The 14,796-nt window shown below is 35.5% G+C and overlaps 4 protein-coding genes across 6 annotated transcripts in view; 3 read left to right on the top strand and 1 right to left on the bottom strand.

Annotated features, from left to right (window-relative positions):
* Positions 1–2,938, top strand: part of LOC116171529 (cyclic nucleotide-gated channel rod photoreceptor subunit alpha) — a 249,034-nt gene extending 246,096 nt beyond the window's left edge. Inside the window, exon 11 of one of the 2 annotated variants that reach the window (XM_031488416.1) lies at positions 2,711–2,938. In XM_031488416.1, coding sequence (XP_031344276.1) covers positions 2,711–2,766 — 56 coding nt within the window. In that variant the 3' untranslated portion in view covers positions 2,767–2,938. The remainder of the gene's footprint in view (positions 1–2,710) is intronic. The other variant, XM_031488417.1, reaches the window with a different exon arrangement.
* A 2,974-nt stretch (positions 2,939–5,912) lies between these two features.
* LOC116171665 (growth hormone-regulated TBC protein 1-A-like) lies at positions 5,913–7,361 on the top strand. Its single transcript, XM_031488633.1, has 3 exons — positions 5,913–6,191; positions 6,243–7,128; positions 7,176–7,361. Exons 1-3 carry the CDS (start codon positions 6,172–6,174, stop codon positions 7,257–7,259), a joined length of 990 nt encoding a protein of 329 aa, XP_031344493.1. The 5' UTR covers positions 5,913–6,171; the 3' UTR covers positions 7,260–7,361.
* LOC116171666 (mitochondrial import inner membrane translocase subunit TIM14-like) lies at positions 7,288–7,912 on the bottom strand. Its single transcript, XM_031488634.1, has 3 exons — positions 7,776–7,912; positions 7,531–7,729; positions 7,288–7,480 (listed from the first exon to the last, which is right to left on the bottom strand). Exons 1-3 carry the CDS (start codon positions 7,776–7,778, stop codon positions 7,338–7,340), a joined length of 345 nt encoding a protein of 114 aa, XP_031344494.1. The 5' UTR covers positions 7,779–7,912; the 3' UTR covers positions 7,288–7,337.
* A 407-nt stretch (positions 7,913–8,319) lies between these two features.
* On the top strand, positions 8,320–10,286 carry LOC116171664 (transcription termination factor 5, mitochondrial-like). Of its 2 annotated transcripts, none has more exons than XM_031488630.1 (7): positions 8,320–8,634; positions 8,686–8,914; positions 8,966–9,138; positions 9,185–9,486; positions 9,524–9,749; positions 9,798–10,047; positions 10,097–10,286. In XM_031488630.1, exons 1-7 carry the CDS (start codon positions 8,535–8,537, stop codon positions 10,245–10,247), a joined length of 1,431 nt encoding a protein of 476 aa, XP_031344490.1. In that variant the 5' UTR covers positions 8,320–8,534; the 3' UTR covers positions 10,248–10,286. The 2 variants fall into 2 exon arrangements, with proteins under 2 accessions (XP_031344490.1, XP_031344489.1); XM_031488629.1 differs by having other exon boundaries at positions 8,326–8,634; positions 8,960–9,138.
* The last annotated feature ends 4,510 nt before the right edge of the window (positions 10,287–14,796 follow it).

A 14,796-nucleotide genomic window follows, 5' to 3' on the forward strand; every position in this document is an offset into this window, starting at 1 on the left:
TTCCATAAAAGTATTTAATCACTAAGGTATTTGAATACTTTAAAGGATTTGAATACTAAAAGGTATTTACAAAATCGAATACTGTCCAGCTTTGCCAATACGTATGCTGAAGATTAGTTCACCCTCATTACAAACTCAAAATTAGAAGGGCAATGCCTTTAACCATATTTCAACATACGCGCAGATTGAATTTCGCACTCCACACAAACAAGAGTTCAATCAATTCGTCCTCGACTGAATACATTTTTCTTTATTTATTTTAACAACTAAACCCACAAATTTAGTGTAACGTTCCCTTCTCTTTTTCCTCAGATAGATAATTTCGTTACACTTGAATTTAGACAGCCAGCATACGGAAAATCCTCTTTGACTAAACTTTTGACCGGAAAATCTCCTTTTGCTTCTTATTTCGCCCATTTTTAAATGTAATATTTTTGGGAAACTAGCTAGAAATTCGAGTTTCAAAAGTATGCCGGGAGAAAAATGAATTTCCGCTATTGTAAAGAAGTGTTTGCGGCAACTTAACTGTTTCTAGACCAGATTCCTTCAAAAACTACCCATTCTAACTGAATTAATGACTATACCCACAAAATGGCGAATTGCTAATACAGATGGACTAATTGAATCGTTAATTCGTGGCTTAAATCCCTGTCAACGAATCAAACAAATCACATCTTTTTAAAATATGGCAAATTTGCAGTTTCCACCCTACTGCATGGTATCACGCTGATAGTGTATTTGTAACTAACTAGCCGTTAATGCTTTGTTTATGTATAAACATTTTTAAAACCTGAATAATTAGTGGTAACTTTCTGAACACTAATTAAGTAATAAACATTAACTAATATTGAATCTACACATGTCATCCCTAAAGTTGTATCATAGAGTAAAAGCAATGGTTGTATACACGTTGGCTATCATTTTCAATTTTTGGCCCTTTTATTTGAAGTGAATGTGGTGCGAATTTATACTGCGGTTCCTCGAGAGCATTTCCGGCTTCTCTGGAGTGTTTTCTTCATTTATAACATGTAACCAGAGACTTATGGCAAGTCTCTGCATGTAAAAAATTTGAGCCATGATGTTAACTCATAGTTAACACAAGAGATACTTCCAAAGCTGCGGTAGTGAGAAACTGTGAGTGAATTAATTATGAGCAGTTCTTTTTATGAGGTCACGATTTTCAGTTTTGGGTGAATTTTTGCCCTAGGTTGGTGTAAATTAAACTTATGATGACAATTAAATTAACACATTATTGCAAAAATTTTAAAAAATAAAATTTTTTACGCAATAGATTGCTTTTTGAGGTATTCACTGCAAGTTAACTATATATAAATACCAACAGTTAGATATGGCAACAGTTTTTATTGGAACACTCTTGGGGTGCAAGCAGCCGACGTAATTGTCCCCACCTACTTACGGAGGTCAAAAATCTGTCAATAAATAATTAATTACCAGAATAAGATTTTTGGTCCTTTATGAAGAACATTATAACTCAACATGGATTTTTGAATTATCTTTGGCCTATATTGTGTTGTAAATTACACAAAATACGATGTCAACGACTGATTTTCGAATTCATGGGAGCCCCCTCCAAGATAGGCGGCGGCACCCCCTTGGGAATTATCCACCCCGTAACTGATGATTGGGTAGTTTCTTTATGAGCATTTTTGTTGTAACTTGCGATCCAAAGTGAATCAGATGCGTGATAGCTGCTATGGTAAAAAAATACAACATGACTGAAATGACAATATTGAAATTGGTTTCATTGAAATTAACAAAACAGAAATGGAAAGTTAAGAATTTTAATACTGTAAAGTATATTTAAAAAGGTGAGAGAATTACTTATCGCTTATCGGTTCAACCAGACGTGCCGGGCCGTTCTTTTTTGAATGCATGAGTGTACGGAACGGGTAGGGTGGGTATTTTGAAGGCAGTTTCAAATGTAGCATTTGAGAGAACAGTTCGTGTTGTACATAATTTAAATATCGTCTGCAAATTGATTTCTCTTCTGTTAATAATAATTGTTCGCGTATACGTTTAATTATAAAGTGCGATATGGGCCATAGGTGACCTCATCAAATATCTACTGGTTTTCCCGCCTCAATCACAAGTAAGATTTTTTTATACGTGCACATAATCTTTTTAACAAATTTATGAGCAAATTTAATTATGAAGGGAAATCGAAAATAACATCACTCGCTTTTTACCTCTTCTCTTAACGCTTTAGCCCCAGCCCCTTAAATTTTAAGCTCCATACTAGAGCAAGTGACATATAGAGTGTGTGATGTTCTCTGATTTGGTGGTATAATTTCCATAATTAAGCAAAACATTTTCTCTTGATTTAAAATGCGCTTAGAGGGTTGTTCGGACGATCATTATGCCTGAACAATAAAGGATTTTCCAATAACGATATGTTTGCTGACCTAAGGTATTATATTACTCAAAAACGAAGCTATGACTATAGGTAGATAGAGAGTAGATTTCTCTAATGCTAAACTATTTTCAAAGAGGTCTAATTGCGCTTTTACTTAAAAGAACTATATTTATTTTGATTTGACTGCCATTTAATTTGTATGGCGTCTTTACCCCAACTATCTTGAAACGAGCTCAAAAATTTTAATTGATGGTGAATCAAATAGTCGTGGGTACAATCTTTCTTAATCAACAGGTAGGTAAGTAACGGACTACCTCTAAACTTGAATTTACACAGTAGGCACTGCAACAGTCGGCGGGATGGATGGTACGGTAACTCGAGCGCTACCATGAGATTGGGAAACCCCGCTTCCGGAATGGTCTCGGGAGCCTCAGCTAATCAGACTTAAGAAAAGGCAATTCCAGGGAATGGGCTGTTTGTCATTATCGAATCATCTAAAACAGAATTACGGCACACGAAAATGGTAACGATTTCCAAAAGCAAGAACGGAAGCGCAACTTAACTAACGGTATGTAACGAAAACAAAACAATTAAAAGAAAGCAGCCCCCATTAACGGAATGAAAATATCAAGCGCTTATTACCTTGATATAGTACAAAAAAAATTGAACACTATGACACAAAAACCCAAAACGGAAAAAGATCGCCCTAAATAGTGCCGCTACCATAAAATCCCAAAAGAACTCTGACTTTCCAGCCGAGCCGCGTACTCGGGTGATAACTTTCAAAAAATTAAAATTTTAATTAATTACACGATTTCCTGTTATCCTAAAAATCTGGGACCCAATTAACGGAGCCGAAATCCCAAAATGTTAATTTTTCCCCTGCTTCCCTATACCGAGGGCTGTCGGATGCTATAAAAATAATTTACATATTTCTACGGGAACAATTAGAAACTTTCACAATTATGGTCGGCGGCTAGTTTTCCTTATCAGCGGTTAAAACTGCTCTACAAACTAAAACATTACTTTTCTCTTCAACATATTTCTTACTGCTAATAGTACCTTAAATGTATACATATGTGAGCCAAGGCTATATATACTTTTAAAAAACCATGTCAGTGCATGGAATAAATGGTTATTGGCAACCAACTCTACCTGTAATAAAATCCCGAAGGTGTACAAAAGTGAGATGAGCGATTGGCAATGTTTTTTCTAATCACCTCACCATGCACTTTGCCGAACGCGTATTGAATTCCCTTTGGGCTTATTTTAAAACGGGAAGCGTCGAGGGAACTCTCAATAAGCTCGAATAAAAAGGTAAAAAGCATAAAATAACGTACGCTTTCCAACCGTCGCGAAGCAGCTCTAACAGCAGCTTCCTTTTTTGCGTTGTCTGCCGTATTTATTTAATGAAACACTCCCAAACAAAAAAAGTGCTGCTTCCTGTAATTAGAAATAATGCGCCAATTACAAATAAGAGAAAACTCAGACTGCAAAATGAACGCGTTTCCACTTCTTTCTCTCGAGATACACGAATATGCACTGTTTTATCTGCGCCAGATGTGCATTTTCGTAACAATTAATTAACTTTCGCCTGGCATTAAAAATTCTTGTCGTAAATGGCCAGATGTTGCTACGTTTTATTTTGCAATCACATTGTACATTTAAATAAACATATTTAAATAAAAATATTCAACTACAACAATTCTAAAATGGGAAAATAACATTACAGAAATACAAACTCAAATGAAATAAACCAATTGTGTTCTTATTCTTAAATTATCCCCCGATTTACGTTAATAGATGAAATATTTCTCATACACAGATAAAGTTGTGCAAAAATTGGATCCCCTTAGGCATATTGAACGCCCCAATTTCTAAAAGTATTTGAAATTCCAAGAATTCAACTCTTTCTACAAATAAGGCTTTGGATTTTGTCTTTGACGCCCTTCCATTGGTTTGAGGTATTGGATTTAACAAATTGGGGTTTAATTCATGTGCAAAGGAATAGAATTCATTTTTTAGTTTGCACGATTTCTTTTCAATTGAGTTCGTCTTCTTAATTCGATTTGAAAATGCTTCAATCCAATGGAAGTTTGAGCTTAAGAAGACACAAAAATCTCAGTAGATGCATACCGGATGAAGAAAACAAAGCAAAATTTAATTTTGTTAAAACTGTTTAACGTGTGATTTAAAACTCTCATTGGACACTTTTCTGTTAGTAAATTTAAAACCAATTTGCACCAATTACTTTCTTGGCTGTTAATTACATCAGAGCTTAATTGAATTAATGTGTTGCATAGGAATAATCCGCCCCTTCAGTTATACGTTGAGTAATTCATACACAAAAAAAAAATGGCGGATTGTTAATAGCGGCGGGCATTAATGAATTTATTTGTTACTCAGTTGTAAACGTTGATTAACAAGACAAAACGCAAACGGGTAAACGTCATGTTTAAACGCTACTGACTTGTAAAACTGACAGCAGACTTGTAAAACTGACAGCAGACCTGTAAAAATTTTACAAGTTAGTAATCTAGTAATTTCATTGGCCAGAATTAATGCGAAGTCTCTGTTACATGGATCACATGATATTTTAGACATTTCTTCAAGATCAATTTAAGAACTAATTATTTACGTTTACAAATGAGTAACAAATAAAATATTGTACATTATACGCCAGGTAATAGTTTTTACTGGCTCTAGGAGATGACAGGCTCGCCTGACGGCTCGCCAGTCAACTTCTCCTATCGCCAGTAAAAACTCACTTACCTGGCTAATAATGTAAAATACTATTTCATTGCTAGTTATTTTCCTTCCACCATTATTAAACAGCTTTTGGGGATGTGGCTGAATTTCAATTTTGCTAAACTAGCATTTTCTCACAGCTTGATTCCCAATTAGCTTAGTTGCAAAAGTAGCCAAATCTCATTTACAGAGTGTAATTCAATACCGTTGTGGATTAATAAAGCGATCATGTGGCTAGAGCAAAATGATTGTTTACATTTTATTTTATGAATTTGAATTCCTGTCTAAGGATTTTAACTTCTTTCTATAAAGGATTTAATTACACTGAAAAAGCTTCGAGCTAGGTGTGGAAAGATCAAGCCAGATATTTTGGACGCCTCTGTAGGACAGCCATAGGCGTCCAAAGTCTCTGGCCTACCAAATAAAACTACTGAACCAAGTTCTCTTTCTTTGGACTACACACCAGCATACCAATTACTTTCAGCTCTAAAGCTTTCGCAATGGAGCTTAATTAAAAAGTTAGGATCTTATACTCCAAATATCAAGTACTTAAACATTCGGAAATCTTTTGATTAACATTTTGATTTCAATTTTTAATATGATCTACACTGTATACGCAATCCTTTGACACAAATTGGGCAGTACCATACCATTGTATACATATTTATTAGTATACAATGAAAGTACTAACACTGTAAAAAAACCTAAACAAAGTATGAAATGATAGCATCGGCAACGTTGTGTTCACTACTCTGTGGTAAATACCTAACCTAATTTTAAAGTACCTACAGGTACTAAGTCTATCACAACAATAACCACAGCTACTATTATTAATCTAATTAAAGATAATTATACAAGAGATATGCTTAATTATCTTAAATGATAAATTGAGCCTTAGAGAATTATGACTCAACGTCTAAAAATGAATTACAAAACATACGCATATATCACCTATTCATAAAAATAAATCACTATAGTCTTCTTTGCCTAAAATGGAATAAAAATGTCTTGAAGAAAGAAGGGATTTTCTTTCAGTGAACTTTTCGAATATGGCATCTTCAATGTATAGGTATTAACAAAAATGCTGTTTTGTACAATTTCGCCAATATCGTTATTACAGTAAAGTGGACGAGTATGGATTCGAAAGGCCGGAATCTTTCGATTATAAACAGTACGGAAACTTTCTCTCGCAATACATTGGGGTTTTAGCCAAACGCGCGAAAAGATGGGAGGATCTCAAGCCAACAGATAGATTTAAGAAGACATCTACGCTAAAGCGATTTGTACGTAAGGGGGTACCAAGCAGTGAGCGTGAGGCGGTTTGGATGTCAATTTCGGGTGCACAAGAGATGCAAAACGAGTCAATGGTGCAGTACAGCTCTTTGAAGAAATACATGGAGAATACGACGATAACAGAAATGATAAAAATTGATATACCACGCACATTCCCAGACAACATATACTTTGCGAATGACAGCATTCTTCCCGAGCAGCTGTTTAACATTCTTGCAACTTTCGCGCATCACAATAAAGAAGTGGGTTACTGCCAAGGTTTGAATTATATAGCCGGCCTACTGTTACTAGTAACAAAAAGCGAAGAATCTTCCTTCTGGCTGCTAAAGGTACTAGTCGAGCAAATTTTACCAAAGTATTATATTAGAAGTATGTCAGGGTTATTGATCGATCTTGACGTATTAGACGAATTCGTTCAAAAAAATGAGCCTGCCTTACACAGACATATCACAAGAGTTGGTATGCCATGGGCTGTTGCGAGTACCAAATGGTTCATTTGTTTATATGCCGAGGTACTGCCGACTGAAACGGTTCTAAGAATATGGGACTGCATCTTCTATGAAGGTTCAAAGGTGATCTTTCGAGTTGCGTTGACCTTAATTAAAATTCACCGGCAACAAATATTGGAGGCCAGAGATTTGGGTGAAATGGTCGAGTGCTTTAGAAAAATGGGGCAAAATATTAACGTCGTTAACTGTCATCAGTTTATGATTGTATGTTGATTAATCATTGGTTGTTTAATCGTGTCATCTTCTTTTAGGAAGTTTTTAAAACCCCAAGTTCATTCTCAAACCGCTACTTGGAAAAAGTTCGTGAGAAACACTCAGCTTTACGAAGTACCTAATGCTGCTCTCTCTCTGTCAACTCTAGTCTTGTTTTTAAGAATTATTTATTTTAATAATGTGTAATTTACAATTTTTCATTAAGAATGCTTTTCTAAAAAATCCTTTGCTTCGTTAATTTTTGACGCAATGTACGGTGATCCTCCACGATCCGGATGATTAACTGCCATCACTTTTTTAAAAGCGTCTCGAATTTTCGCCTTGTTCGCCGTTGGACTTACACCTGTAACAATTTCAAACTTGGTAATCAGTCTAATTAAATGTCACACAGACCTAATATTAAAGCGGCTTCTCTCCTATTCATTTTCGGATCAAACCCACCCTTATAATACTTAGAAGAGGCATCGAATTTGGGTAACGTTTTCATAGCTTCGTTGAATGTTTTTGTTACATTGGGCATTTGTCTCATAACTTGCCGACCAATGAATCCTACTGCTGCTAATCCGAGTCCTGCGAGTATTAAGCTAGAAGACTGGAATTTGTTGTTATTAATAATATCGATTTATTTTTATGCTTACCATGCCTAGTTGATTAATTTTTACATAACATCTAATTACATTTATTATTATTACGCAAAATTTAGGTTAGGTTGTTCTTAACCTTCAGAAGTTTGATTCACAATACAAAAAGTTTGACTGGTGTATACAAACACGTCACAATTCGTTGTATACAAAGTGAACCATCTAAATTTGACAAGAAATGCTTTCGCGGAACTGGCAGCGAGCAGTCCAGCAGCAAGATCAAATTAAGGCATTACATGTATACTTCGGTCGCAACCGACTGGGAATTCGTTAAACAAGATTAATACCCATGTTTTTGAAATCAATAAAATGTCCTGAAACCTTTTGAAATATTCACAATTTCCCCACCTATTTCTAACTGCTTACCTAGGCATTTCCTTTTAAATACCATCGGTATATAATGATTTGTTTTAAAATTTTGACAATATTTTACCCAAACACCAAGACATTATTATTTCTCAAAATTTCATTGTTCCTGATAGCAATACCCGATTAAACGTAAAAGGGGCTGCAATATGATAACAAAATATGGTTCCATTCATTAACTTCTATAACAAAAAGAGAATGCCCCATTGTTATTTCTTTTAATACTCAACAGTTGTCCAAAGAAATCGAGTCAATAAATTTGATACAATAGGTATTCGGCAATGAATTTGGTGAAAGCACCCATTGGGTTATTGTAAACCTGTCTTTTGCGCTAACACAAACATAACCAAAAAATAATCTACATAACCTTCATTTTTCGAAATTTTTGAGATGTTATTCAAGCGCAATTTATTTATTATTTCAAAATTACCAATCGTTAAAACTCGTAGTTGGTCTTCTAAAAGCATAAACGCTTTCTGCAATTTATTTGGTTCGTTTAATTGCGATACTAAACCAGCTTTTTTGAGCTGTAAATTTTCAGACTTGAGCAGAGGAGAATTTGACTCTTACAGAAAAGAGACTAATATTCCGTCATTAGAAGTCGAACATTTAAACGAAATTTCCAATTTGCGTGAACGTATTAACATACCGGTCCAGGAATGGCTCCTGTTTCCTAGCTTGTTAAAGGAAAATGCCAGGCATTTGGAGGAGTGTTATCTGCAACTGAAGGAAGGAGGATTTGAACGTATAGACGCGCGAATTTTAGCTAAGTCAGTTTGTACTGGAGTTAGTTTTAATTGTAACGATGGTGTTAGTTATAGGAGATTGGTGCAGAAATCTATTCGTCTTCTCAAAGCTGGTGGTTATCTTTCTGCACATGTTAGTGTAACTGAATCATTTCTGAAACATCTCAATCACAAGTTGTCTATTGAAAATTTAAGTGAGGAAAGCACCTTTCATTTCGTCTATCGAACTGTTTTAACACACTGCCTAAGTATATCAGAATTTGTACCAAATGTACATTCACAGTTTGCTTTTAGTGTCGAGGTTTAACACAACGCAAAGCGTAATTGAGAAATTTTTTAGAATGTACCCGATAGTTAAAATCAAAAGCTTCCAAACACACTTGGAAAACTTTCAACTTGCGGATAAACTCAATTTTCCAACTGACGATATATTTCAATGCGGTTTTCTGTTAAGTACACACCCCAAAAACACATACCGATTGCTGCGGGAGGTGCCAACTTTAGCAGGCATGGATATACATGAAGCGATCAGGTTAAAACCGCGACTATTACGTATACCTTCGAAGAAGATTAAGGAAATTTACAGATGCCTTCGAGTAGGTCCTCATTTAACAGTCATTGTTTATTTCTCAGGAAGCAAACATTGCAGATGATGTGATACAGCACCACCTTAGCATATTCTTTTTAAGTCCAAATACTGTCGCATTGCGGATAAAAGACGCTCGCAGCATTCCCGAATTTAATTTCTTTATCAACGATCCTAACTTTCTCAGGCTAATCATCAACTTTGGGGAAACAAGATCAAGAATAGCGTATCTTAAAGAAATGAAGATAAAGTGCACGTCACTCTCCGTACTTTGTAAGACTAATGTATTAATTTGAACTCTTTCTAAGCAAATTTAGTTAGGCTACAAACCAGAGCAGTTCATTGCGTTTCTGCAACAAGGCCTTAATATGCACCGTCACGAGGAGGTTACAAAGTTTATTCAACAGTTACTCGGAAGTCATAGTCGACGAATTGGTGTTAATTTAAAGAAGCACGTTCACCATCGATGTGTTAACTTAAGCCGTATAGAAGATAATTACGAGTACTTGCGGGAATTGAATTTCAGTAGGGAAGCTATTATAAATGCAATTCCGGTGCTTTTGTATTCACGGTATTTAAATTCCCAACGGTAGTAACTGTATAACTATTGGATCTTGTAGGGGCAAAGTAAAGGCAGCCTATGAAAGTGCCCGTGATTACCTGAAAGGTGACGGAACTGAAATAGAGCACTTAAATTTGATATTATATTTTATGGAACGTGAACATCATTTTACGGGAAATGGTATTTGGAATCATACCGAAAATGCGTAACTTATTGAGGCTGTAGTTAATAAAAGATTTTAATGCTTGGTTTAGTTTATTTATTTATAGTAGGGAAAAAGGCTGGGGGTTGTTTGGATAATGACAACAAGAAGTCATAGATTTCCAACACAGCACGAAAGATATAGGTAACTTTGGCAAAGATCTTTAATAAAATAATGATCGATAGCACTTTGATAGTTGTGTCCTAGTTAAGATAAATGGTAGCGTAAATGAACTTTAATATTTGGAGTGGAATCACACTAGACATTTAAAAATTTGAGCGCCATAGCATTGTAACTGTAAAATATGCCACTTGAGGGCGCTTCTCATAATGTTCCTTATTGGTTGCAGTCTGATTTAATGGACTGCGCGTGCTAATGCTAACCGCGAATACTGCAGGTGAGCGACAGGGGCAAACTAAGCAAGCGTGATAGACAGAGAGAGTGAGCTCGCCTCTTAGTTTGCCCCCTTTGGCTCGCTGCTCATTTGCAGTAGCCGCGCTTAGCATTGGCACGCGCAGTCCATTTCTATATGTCGATGCAACGGACGAGTGCGGGAACGTCGACCGAACTAGATTGTTCAGTTACAGGAAGTAAAAGTTTTTAATAACGACTTCATTTTTCACTCAACGAACGATTTTCATTTTTTTTTTAATATATAGGTACGTTTTATAATATTTATTACAAAAATAAGAAAATGGAGAAAGATTTTCGAAATAAATGTTGAAATATGCTTTCAGAAGGGACTTTCTTTCATAGTCTAAGGAAATATGCACTATAAAACGATGGTTCCAGTTGAGTGGTAAATGCAAATATAGGTACCCAATGGTGGCACGACTTTATTAACAAAAATGACATCTTTGCGCCGGTATGGCGGCTATCGGGGCCCGTCGCTGCGGTATGGCAGGTTGATTTTCGCGAATGACTGGTTGAGGACTTGATGCTCATAAAAAAATACTTTACTAATACATTTTTGCTCTAAAATAATTTGGGGAGCCAATAATTGCATGTTATGAATTTTACATTGAAATCCCTATGACGCGTTACGCAAGTCACCACCCTGTATAATTCGCATATTTTCCGCGCTATATTACTACTTCGAAATAAAAAAATGAGTTATTTCGGTCCACCCTAATAGGTATATCTACTTGGATGTAGGTGGAAGATCACTTTATTGTTTCGTGTATATTGTTAGGAGGTGTCAGATTTGTCTTCATGTGTTACCGATGGGTAAACCACTGAGCAAAAATGTGTACACCAGAATTCCAAGAGTGCAAAGTAATTCCAGAATTCCAAAAAATTCCATGAGACTTCCAAAAAACTGCCAAAACTGCAAAAGAATTCCATTGCATTCCAAAAAATTCCATAAAGAATTCCAAAGAATTTCAGTCACCTTCAAAAATAAATTATGCTCCTTGTAAAACGTATAAGGTACGTCAACACATTCGTATCCATTCGATTATACCATTGAATAATAAATCTTTATTCAATGATTATACCTAGTAAAGAGCAGTGGCGTACGTAGAAATGTATTCGGGGGTGAGGGGGAGGGGGGGTAAAAAATAGAAATTGGGTTGCAGGTTGCTGATGCTGGTAGTCATTTATCTATTTATTATTGTACAGGCGAAAAAGATTAGATTAGAACGGTATTTTATTTCTTACTGCTGACAGGCCCCTTTATTGCTTTTGCTTTAATTAGTCAACGAAAACTTTGAATAATAAGTATATTTATGGGCAAAAAACCAATTTCGACAAAAAATTCAAAGGGCTGTAACTTTTGAACTAGTAGCCCAATCTTGGAACTGTTTGAAATTATGGATTGTACAGGCCACATTCTATAAGAAATTTTTTTTCCCCGGGTCGATCTGAAACAATTTTTTTTCTGGGCAAAAAAAAAGGGAGTTATTACCTTCCTTTTTTACCAAAAATCGACTGCACCAAAATTTCTCAGGAAAAAACTTTTTCTTATTAATTTGGGTGCGTAGAATCCAAAACGATTCGTACTTTTTCGATTAGACGTCTCAATCAAAAGTTATGGGCAAAAAAAGTTCCTGTTTTTAAAATTCTTATTTTTGTCATTTCGTGAAAGGCAGGACGCAGGTACCTCACCTCAGTAGCAGTACTAAGTACCTGATACCTATTTGTTATTTTGGGCATCAATGTAGCGAATTGCCGATCGATGCCAAATAGCCAAATCGCCAACACTGATCACTCACTGAATAGTGAATACTGAATACTACAGAATATTTAGATTTTAGTGACTTTAGACTTTAACCAAAACCAAAATTGCTCTCTATATATACCTATATATTATTGCCTTTATTTTAAAGTGGGCGGAGCGGATAGCGGAGTATTACCTAAATACCTAATAGGTATGATAATAACTCAATTCTTCTGGGGGGGATATATCCCCTTCATCCCCCCCGTAAATACGCCACTTGTAAAGAGCATGTCTTTGTTATATAATCTGGATCCTGTACCTATTAGGTATATATTAGCATAATAAACTTACAACACGCAATCAAGTGCAACTATACAAAACCAACATTTGTGGCGTTGACAGATATCCCGATTACCCCGGATTCCCCTTTTCTCTCTTGCTAGTTACGAGTGTCAAATACAGCCAGCAGGCTTTACGCATGTAAGTGAGCATAAGTCGACACGAGTTTACCTTCTTGTATATCCGAAACCGACATTTAAGTGGCCATACTATGGGAGGATAAACATCTTCTTACTATAAATGATTTGCCAGCTGATGACAAAATGAATTTTTTGTCTACCCAAAAGATGTTATCTTAGTTATATTTGTACAACTAATTTTGAAAGCGATACCTTTTTCATGAATTTGCAGTTTAACTATTTATTTATTTATCATCCCTTTCTTGTTCTCGACCCTCAACAGGCTTGCGCCCAGTTACCTAGAGTGACCGCATAATGCTTTTTAGAGATGCCTGTGCAGAAGGTCTTAAGTGTTGTTCTACTTATAGGTACTACTCCGGTATTTACCATATGAATAGGGAAACTGCAGGAAAACCTATTTCGGGGTAACCAGCAGACTGCTCGAAACTGGTCTAAGGTAATTCCCATCTCTGCCACAGATGAAAAATTCACCTCAACCCAGATTTGAACACCCGACCTACGGATTTAGAGTCCAATGCTCTACCACTGAATCATAAAGATGAAGCCCGAGTTAATCAAGCAAAACACTTTCAAAAGGTGTTGTACAATTTTTAGCGCAATTTCTAACGAAGTTGGGTGCACTATTGCAGCCACTTTCTCTGTCTCTCTCTGTCCCTCTGTCCAGGGCCTTAAGTACTCCTACAGTTTTCATGATATTTAGTTCGTTCTTTTTGCATTCGGTAGCGTATAGCTCTGGCACCTGAGCCAATGAAAATCTTGACGATGAAACTGCGCATGCGCAGTGTCAATTTTCTTACTTATGGAGATATTTCTTTGAAATTTTTACCAATGATGCTTTTAGGAAAAGCAAACGTATCGCATATTATAAATATCAGAATAATGTGCGCATGCGCAATATCAACTTATTGAGATATTTTTGAGAATATCTTTTTGAAATTGTAATCACAGATGCTTCTGTCGTTAGAGGCAAACATGTCTGGTATTGCAAACATTAGATGTGCGCATGCGCAGTCAGTCAGTGCCAACTTCCTTATTTATGAAGATATTTCTTTGACATTTTAACCACATATGTCTCTATAATAGTACAAGAAAAACATAGCGCACATAACCTTGGGGAAGTACTGATCAATTTATGAAAAATACCATGAAGTTACTCGCCTTAAGGCGAAATCCTTTTTACTTGTTTTGTATAGTGATCCTTAATAACCGATAGTTAAATAATATCATTGACGTTTTGTTTTATTCTAAGAGACGTGTTAAGTAGGTATTAATGTTGTGAATATAGAGCATTTTACATATAATTTATTTTTTTACAACATTTTTGGAAACTTCGAGGGAAAGCAAGGAGAAAAGTTTACTTTTATGACTGTGAAGGTCAGTGACACAATATTTTAGTTATTTTTGAGTCCTACTGTTTGAACGTTACGTGAGAGCCGAGTCTTTCTTTATCATAAGTAAAAATAAATGAACAGTTACCCTTCGAATTCTACGACTATAATCTACAAACCAAAAATGTACGAATTGCAGGTAATTATATAAACATCAATAAAACGTAAGCCACAACCTAAACCATAGATTGTAAAAAGATTTAGAAATCCCTGCGAATTCCAAATGAATCCAATAAAAATTACAAGTTAATTCCCAAAGATTTGTATGAATTTCAAAAGAATTCCATGAATTCCGCCAGAATTCCAAAAGAGTTCCATGAATTCCATAAGAACTCCAAGAGGTTGTACACCAGAATTCCAGTGGTTTGCCCCTCGTGTGTTTCTCATATTCATAAAGATAAAAAAACAATTCAAAATATTCGTTACTTTATTATAAACTTATATAAAACGAACACTTATGGCATGATATTTCGTTACTTTATTATAAACTTATATAAAACGAACACTTATGGCATGATATCTTCTCATTTG

The sequence above is a fragment of the Photinus pyralis genome, unplaced genomic scaffold, assembly GCF_008802855.1.
Source record: "Photinus pyralis isolate 1611_PpyrPB1 unplaced genomic scaffold, Ppyr1.3 Ppyr1.4_LG5, whole genome shotgun sequence".
NCBI classification, from domain to species: Eukaryota; Metazoa; Arthropoda; class Insecta; order Coleoptera; family Lampyridae; genus Photinus; species Photinus pyralis.